A 9,072-nucleotide genomic window follows, 5' to 3' on the forward strand; every position below is an offset into this window, starting at 1 on the left:
TATAGTTTAATAGTTGATATAGTATATGTAGAAGTTGTTGGTGTAGTAGTGTAATAGTTGATGTAGTACATTAGTTGGTGGTGTATTAGTGTAATAGTTGATGTATTACATGTAGTAGTTGTGGGTGTAGTAGTGTAATAGTTGATGCAGTACATGTAGTAGTTGTTGGTGTAGTAGTGTAATAGTTGATGTAGTACATGTAGTAGTTGTGGGTGTAGTAGTGTAATAGATGTAGTACATGTAGTAGTTGTGGGTGTAGTAGTGTAATAGTTGATGCAGTACATGTAGTAGTTGTTGGTCCAGTAGTGTAATAGTTGATGTAGTACATGTAGTAGTTGTGGGTGTAGTAGTGTAATAGATGTAGTACATGTAGTAGTTGTGGGTGTAGTAGTGTAATAGTNCTGCTCATGTAGTATTGTACTAGTAAATGTAGTACATGTAGTAGTTGGTAATCATTCATCAAGGCCATATTAAACTTGATACGTCAAGTTATCATTGTGGCTAACTGATGGATTGTGTTTTGTTATTGTTATGATAGTGTCATTAACTCAACTGACATGTAGTGCCTGGGAGCTTATGGTATGGTGCAGAATCTGTTGTCTGTCAACAACATTATTTATCAAAGAACTTCTTCTTGAGAAATGAAAGGTTCAGGGTTCTGATGTTGGGCAAGTAGATGCCTAGCATAGAGATGAAGATATTTTATCCTTATTTAGTCTGGAGGATCTTGGGCTAAAGGGACTCAATTTTGTATAAACAATGAATGTGGCCCCCCTGGGGGCAGAAGGGCGGAGACCAATAGGGGAAACGTAGCAAATTCTTCAAATACCTTCTTCTGACAGGATTTTGTCCAAATATGGTATGAAGTATTCTTCGGTAAAGGGGAACCAATTTTGTATAAACAGTGTGTCTAACCTCCCTGGAGGCAGGGAAGCAGGGCCCAATATGGGAAATAGTGGTAAAACCTTTAAAATCCTTCTTCTACCATAGGGATTAAGGGATTTTATCCTAATTTAGTCTGGAGCATCCTTGGGCCAAAGGGACTCAATTTTGTATAAGCAGTGGGTGTGGTCTCCCAGGGGACAGAAGGGCGGGGCCCAATAGGAGAAATATACAGGTAAAACCTTTAAAATCCTTCTTCGACCATCAGGATTAAGGAATTTAATCCTTATTTAGTCTGGAGCATCCTTTTGCCAAGGGGACTCAATTTTGTATAAACGGTGAGTATGACCCCCCTAGGAGCATAGGGGTGGGGCTCTGTTTGAAGTTTGTTCTCGCTATATCTCAAGTACTGTATGGATCTTTCTGAAATTCCATATGTACTTACATATCTACCATGGAGTGCTATATCTTTACTTCATACCAATTATTTTAAACATATTCAGGTGAGCGATACATATACGTTTTAAATATTTTTCAGCAAACACAAAGTATTTTCAGAAAATTTCTTCAATTTTCTGTTAGGAGAAGGAACCTATTGATTTATTGAGCATATGCCAATACCGTGGCGTCCGTCGTCCGTACGTCAACAATTTCTTCAAACGACTTCTTCTTCTTCTTAACCACTGATTGGAATTTGACTAAATTTGACTGGAAGCATCCCTAGGTGGTGAGGATTCAAAATTGTACAAATGGTTTGGCCGACCCCCCAGGGCGCTGAGGGGCGGGGCGAAATGGGGCAATTTTGCTTTATTGCTTTAAGGGACTTCCTCTCTGGAACAAAGAGATGGATATCAGCCATATTTGACTGGGAGCATCCCTAGGTAGTGGAGATTCAAAATTGTACAAATGGTGGGGCTGACCCCCCAGGGTGCTGAGGGGCAGGGCCAAAAGTGGGCAAATTTGCTATATTGCTACAAACGACTTCTTCTGTAGAACTATGCACTGGATATCAATCATATTTAATGAAAAGCATTCATGGGAGACAGGGATATATATACAATTGCTGAGTATAAAGAGAAGAATGCACATTTGCTTCCAGTATGGCTCTTGGGTCTGCCCCACCCTTGGAGACATAGTCCCTGGGTCATAACTTTGAAACAGTAGTTGAGGTCCCCACCCTAGAACTACATATACAAATGCTGGGCATAAAGAGACGAATGCAATCATGATATTAGAATAGACCCTCGGACCTGACTGAACCCGTAGGGACCTAGTTTATTCTTCACAGCTTGGAAGCAGTTGAGATCCCCACCCTATAACCATATATACAATTGCTGAGTAAAGAGATGAATGCACATATGCTTCCAGGATGGCATTGGGGTCTGCCCCACCCTTGGAGACTAAACCCATTGGTCATAACTTCGAAATGGTTAAAATCCCCACCCAAAAACTATATATACAATTGTTGGGCATACAGAGACAAATGCAGTCATGATATTAGAATTGACCCCAGGGTCTGCCCCACCCTTGCAGACTTTACCCCTGGGTCATAACTTTGAAACGGTTGAGATCCCCACCCTAAAACTATAATTACAAATACTTGGCAAAAAGAGACGAATGCATTCATGATATTAGATTTGATCCTCGGGTCTGGCCACAACCCTAGAGACCTAGTTTCTGAATCACAGCTTGGAAACTGTTAAGATCCCCACTCCATAACCATACATAAAATTGCAGATATGCTACAAGGATTGGCCTTGGGGTCTGGCATATTCCCTTGGATCTCATTTGGAGGATAATGTGCCATGATTGCTTAGATATCCAGGTGAACAATAGAAGCCCAGAGGGCCTCTTGTTTTATGTAGAAATTTTGTTTTAATGTAGATTGTCACATAACAGTCCTCCCAAGATTTCATATAGAAATCTGTACTGTTTGATTTCAAACCCTTTAATACTCAAAAATGTTGCTCTTTTATACTGATATGTGCCCTCAATACCACATATTAATTATGTTTAGAAACAACCACTGCCAGGATAATGAAAGAAAAAGAATACAAGTACACTCCTACCAAAAGTTTCTCCGATGCTTGCAAGAGGTTGATGAAGAACAGCGTTGTCGTAATTAAAGGGAACAGTGGAGACGGGAAGACATCCATTGCCCTTGAACTTCTCCGTTGGCTGTGCCATGATGTGGAGGGACAACAACGTCGACAGCCACTAGAACTGCATGATATCAAAGACTTGGATTTGGTGGCCCCAAAGTCAGAATTAGTTATTTATTTAGATGATATCTTTGGAAAGAATGTTTTGTGTAAACAAGATGTGGAAGAATGGGAGAAAAGAGTAGAATCTGTCATAGAATCAAAACTTTGTGGAAATGAGCACACAGAGGGCAATTTTCTGATCATTACAATTCGCAGAGGAATTTTTAATTCTTTAACTAGTTCTTGCTTGGAAAAAGTTTTTACTGAACAAAACATTGTTGACCTTAACATAGATGCAGAAGAAAAACTGGAATTGTTAAGGTTGTACAAACCAAAAGATAAATTTGACTCGTGGAAAGATAATGAAGAGAAGGAAATTGTCAAGTGTGCTCCCGACATTGGGTTTCCCCAATGCTGTAGGTTGTTCAGAGATTCACCTGCTTTGCAGACGGAGAGGGTCAAATTTTTTAAAAGACCATTTCATTTTCTGAAATCTTCATTATCTAAATTGGAAGACGGAAAATGTTATGGTCTGATGTATCTGTTCCTTAACGGAGGCAAAGTCATGAAAGATGATTTAGACTCTAACAATGAAAATATTGATGAACATTTATTAGAAGCAGCATTTGCTAATGATGTAGTAAAAGTAACCTCAACAGCTGAGCTTGTTGTTCACAGTAAGTCTAAGGGGAGGAAAATAGAATTTGTTAAGGATTCGTTAGATAGTCTGTTGGGTTTGCTGGTGAAAAAAGAGCCTAACGACAAACAAAGAGTTTGTTACCAATTCAACCATGACTCCATTGAGGAAACTCTGGCCCTTTTGTATGGAGAAAAAACTCCCATTGGCTACATACAGAATTGCCCCAGCAAGTTTCTCAGTTATGTAACTACCTCAAAAACCACTCCAAACAAAGTAGTTATATCATCTGATAATCAGTACAATGTTTTGTATGAACGTTTACTCAGAGAGTTTGAATCAGTCTATTCTAGTAAACGCAAAATTGCCGGGTTTTATAGTAAATATCATTCTATAACTTCATTAGATGTTTGGACAGATTTTCAGTTTCTGCAAGGATTTATTAGATGGCGAAGTCGTCAAAATGTTGACAAAAATTTGTGCGATGAGATAAAGCTTGCCTTGTTGAATGGAGCATGTTTTTCTGGTTCAGAAGAATGTGCTTTATCCCTCCTGTCGGAGGGTGTGACACCTGACAAGGTCACATTGCTTTGTGTGGTAGAGGGAGGGAGCGTGAATATATTATACAAAGTGGAGAGAGTTATACTTAAGTCCTTGTATAGAGTTGAGGATGAACAACATAAGTGTGAGAGAGTAGAAGGTCGTGTGGTGCACAGGAATTGTGTGTGTGCTCAGTACATGTGTCAGTTAGTGACTAAGTACGAAAGAACAGTGTTACATGTGAGTTGTAACCAGGGACACATGGACATTTGTAAATATCTGTGTGAGTCGTACCCAGCACTAACTACAGCTGTAGATAATAACGGGGACACAGTGTTACATTATTATAGTTGTAGGGAGGGACACATGGAGGTTTGTAAATATCTGTGTGAGTCGTACCCAGCACTATCTAGAGCTGTAAATAATGACGGGTTAACAGTGTTACATGCTAGTTGTAGGTGGGGACACATGGAGGTTAGTAAATATCTGTGTGAGTCGTACCCAGCACTAACTACAGCTGTAGGTAATAACGGGTTAACAGTGTTACATTATATTTGTTACGGGGGACATATGGAGGTTTGTAAAGATCTGTGTGAGTCATACACAGCACTAACTACAGCTGTAGATAATAACGGGGACACAGTGTTACATTATTATAGTTGTAGGGAGGGACACATGGAGGTTTGTAAATATCTGTGTGAGTCGTACCCAGCACTATCTAGAGCTGTAGATAATAACGGGTTAACAGTGTTACATGCTAGTTGTAGGTTGGGACACATGGAGGTTAGTAAATATCTGTGTGAGTCGTACCCAGCACTAACTACAGCTGTAGATAATAACGGGTTAACAGTGTTACATTATAGTTGTTACGGGGGACATATGGAGGTTTGTAAATATCTGTGTGAGTCATACACAGCACTAACTACAGCTGTAGATAATGACGGTAAAACAGTGTTACATTATAGTTGTGACCAGGGACACATGGATGTTTGTAAATATCTGTGTGAGTCGTACCCACCACTAACTACAGCTGTAGATAATAACGGGTTAACAGTGTTACATTATAGTTGTATGGAGGGACACATGCAGGTTTGTAACTATCTGTGTGAGTCGTACCCAGCACTATCTAGAGCTGTAAATAATGACGGGTTATCAGTGTTACATGCTAGTTGTTTCGGGGGACATATGGAGGTTTGTAAATATCTGTGTGAGTCGTACCCACCACTAACTACAGCTGTAGATAATGACGGGTTAACAGTGTTACATTATAGTTGTAGGTGGAGACACATGGAGGTTTGTAAATATCTGTGTGAGTCGTACCCACCACTAACTACAGCTGTAGATAATAACGGGTTAACAGTGTTACATTATAGTTGTTACCAGGGACACATGGAGGTTTGTAAATATCTGTGTGAGTCGTACCCAGCACTAACTACAGCTGTAGATAATGACGGACAAACAGTGTTACATTATAGTTGTAGGGAGGGACACATGGGGGTTTGTAAATATCTGTGTGAGTCGTACCCAGCACTAACTACAGCTGTAAATAATAACGGGCATCATTGTCTACATTATATAGCTAGGTGTACATCAGATGTAGAGCTGTTCACTGAGTGTGAAACTCATGTAAAACAGTACCTAGAATCAACAGGAGGTAAGTATGACATCACAACCATACTAACCAATCAGGGAAGGTCTGTTTTAAACATCGCAAAGAGACGGGGGACAGAAAACAACCCTTTGTATACTCATCTTGGCCGATTGTTCATTCACATGTGTATAATGACACAAAACAAAGTTAAATTTCATGAAATAATTTAATCGCATTTCAATGTTTGTAATTTTTGTCAAAATTCATTCTTGAGTCCTGTTTTTTTCGCCAATATCAGGGGGTTTCCTGTCGAGTGCTAAAAAAATAGACTGGTAGTGCTAGCAATAAACTGTTATACAAGAAATTCTGTATCTTTTGGCATTAAACAGTGATGCATTTGTACAGAAGTTGACATATCAGTAACTAAATTATAATTAAAAAATGGTTTTAAGTTAGTTGTTAATCAAATCCTTGTCTATGAAGACCACATTTAAAATACAGTGCTACAGTGTATTATGCTAGTTACACTAAAGACATAAAACAAAAAATCATCAGGTTGGTATAAGTTTTTCATAGATTTGTTAAGCAAACGTCTTTTTAAAAATAAAAAACAATCTAAAATTTACAACTGAAAAGTCTGCCTTCAGACATATTTTGGGTTTTAAGAAAACTATTCTAAAATGGTTTTATATAATAATGAGAATTGTTTGGTTTTCATAAAGAAAATCTTAAAGCTTTCTTTATTCCAATATTCAAGGTCACAGGTTCATATATGTTGAATCTTTCATTAACTTCTATTGAATAACTAAAAAGTATAATGTGTAGTTATATTCACATTACCTGTGTGATAACTATTTTGATTGTTTGTACACGCGAACAATTCATGCTATACAGTAAATATATATAAAATGAGTGTCACAGTATATATGCATAAATTATCAAAATTGTTTGTTTATTACCACCTGGACGTACATTCTCCCTTGGAGAGGAGTAAAATTACCTAAGTTTGTATAGAGAAATAACACTTTTGGTAATATGTTGCTTTGTTTCATGGGGTGACATTTTTATGGTATGTAAATTTAGACTAGTGCTCGCGTCTTAATTAGTAAATTAAGATTACTGGCTATTTTTTTAAATGTCTTATTCAGACCCAGATAGTCTCTGCTACAGCTAAGGTGAAGGCCCATGGGTCTCTAGTTTGTGTGTGTTATAGCCTGTATATCTGTTTTGTTATCTGACTTTTTTATTATATGTCGGAAGATACTGATATGATCACTGTTTAATAACATTATATATTGCCATTTGTTAACTTTTATGCCAGAAAATGAATAAAATATTAAAACTGAAGTACTGTATTGATTTTTAACTCGCATGACCTTTGGATTGCCTTTCGTCGTCTGTAAAAGTACAGTTTTTGCAGTAGTCTTAATTTAGCACCTTTTGCGCCTTGTATATTGCGATAAATTATGTTTGCACCAATTCAAGTTCCTGTAAATTATTTTTCTTTTGCATTTTATGAGGGTGGTTCTATTCATCAATGTGTTAATCTTTGACAATTTGACAATGCACCTTAAACATAAAGGTTCGATTCTGCAGAAGCAGTCGTTTAATATTTTGGCCAGTTTGACCCCAATGACCTTGCAAAAGGTCAGTATTATTTTCATTTGCAAATTCTGTTGAGCTCAATTCCAGGAAGATACCAGCAAAATATTACGATTCTATACGTGTTAAAAATGTTTGATATATAAAACCCCCGTGACCTTGAATGTAGATTGTGGTCATTTTCACCGAGCTTCATCCCATGATTCTACCAGCTAAATAATAAGATGCTATGTCTTTCGTTTCTTCTTCAGTTTAGGTTAATGACATATTTTGTCGGGCTCTTTAACCAAGAAAGCTACAAGCCAAATATCATGACTCTATACCTTTCCATTCTTCAGAGGAAGTCGTTTAAAGGAAAAGTTGACAGACATGTAACCTAATAGTATGCATGAAGCACACACCCTTTAAATAAAATAACTACAGAGGATGTGGTATTTTTCATCAAGACCATTATATTATTAGCCCGATAAGCCTGAAGGGACAAATGAGCTCATACCGTGGCGCGGCGTCTGTCGCCCTTTTGCCTATTGTCCAGCATGCTAGGATGAAAGGCTATCAAGTTTGTTAAAATGAATGATCTTGACCTATATTCAGGGACACAGGGGTCAAATATGTTCAAAATATTTAAACCACTTCTTCTGAATAACCAGATAGCACTGGAAGATGATATTTAGCCCGTTACATGCTGGAATTAATTTCTAACAAGTTTGTTCAAATTAATGACCTTGACCTATATTCAAGGTCTTCAAGGTCACAGGGATCAAATGCGTTCAAAATATTCAAACGACTTTTCCTGCAAAATCATAAGGCCAAACGATACTGTAGTGTACTCGGGCAAAGATGTCCCTTTTCGCCACATTCCTCCCCGTTTTATTCCAAAAGGGGAATGTCAACTACTAAATTACTCTGCTTTCGACTTCCTAACTCATCAACCAGTATCTAGCTGATAATCGGCCAGTTATTTCTGCTCCTGGATCTGACATTGGTTTGATTTCCAGCTTCCTTATCCTAATAACTTTGAGGCAGCTCCCCCATCCGCAACAGATTCCATTACGAGCTTCTGTTCCGGCTGAGAAGTGCAGGATTCTGACGTTTGTCAACGGTCAATTCCGAACAGCTGGGTGATCTGCATATCCTCGCTGTCCAAAGAGTCTACCGACTCAACCTCACCAACTTGCTCAAGTATTTGGTTTCTTCGTCTCTTTAGCCATAGAGGGAACTCACGACCCCCGCACAGTTTTAGGCGGTCACGATGGACTACGACCTCTCTTTTCTTGTCCGCGATCCGATATGAAACTGGTGACTTCACGGCGGTGACTATGTATGGGCCCCTCCAGGGGGGTTTGAGTTTTGCGCTCTGCCCCACCTTGGTCGCCGAGTCGACTTTAAGCACAACGACCCCAACTTCATAAAGCTCCTAGTTTAGGTGCTCATCATAGGGGCGTTTCTGTCGGCCCTGGGCCGAAGATAGGTTCTGGCGAGCTATTTGGTGAACATCTGGTAAATTGTCCCTAAAGTACATATGCGGCCGGCTCCTTGCGTTCTTGGTTCAGCGACACAGCACCAAGGAAAATATCCAGTGGCTGACACACCTCTCACCCTAACATCATGCGGTT

General features: G+C 38.8%; 1 protein-coding gene across 1 annotated transcript in view; it reads left to right on the top strand.

Moving 5' to 3' along the window:
• LOC110458635 overlaps positions 1 to 8,529 on the top strand; it is a 40,572-nt gene extending 32,043 nt beyond the window's left edge. Inside the window, exons 8-9 of the mRNA XM_021510422.1 lie at positions 2,900 to 4,944; positions 8,455 to 8,529. Of these exons, the coding sequence (XP_021366097.1) occupies positions 2,900 to 4,944; positions 8,455 to 8,529 (2,120 nt within the window). The remainder of the gene's footprint in view (positions 1 to 2,899; positions 4,945 to 8,454) is intronic.
• Positions 8,530 to 9,072: the final 543 nt, after the last annotated feature.

The sequence above is a fragment of the Mizuhopecten yessoensis genome, unplaced genomic scaffold (assembly GCF_002113885.1).
Source record: "Mizuhopecten yessoensis strain PY_sf001 unplaced genomic scaffold, ASM211388v2 scaffold9683, whole genome shotgun sequence".
In the NCBI taxonomy this organism is placed as follows: domain Eukaryota; kingdom Metazoa; phylum Mollusca; class Bivalvia; order Pectinida; family Pectinidae; genus Mizuhopecten; species Mizuhopecten yessoensis.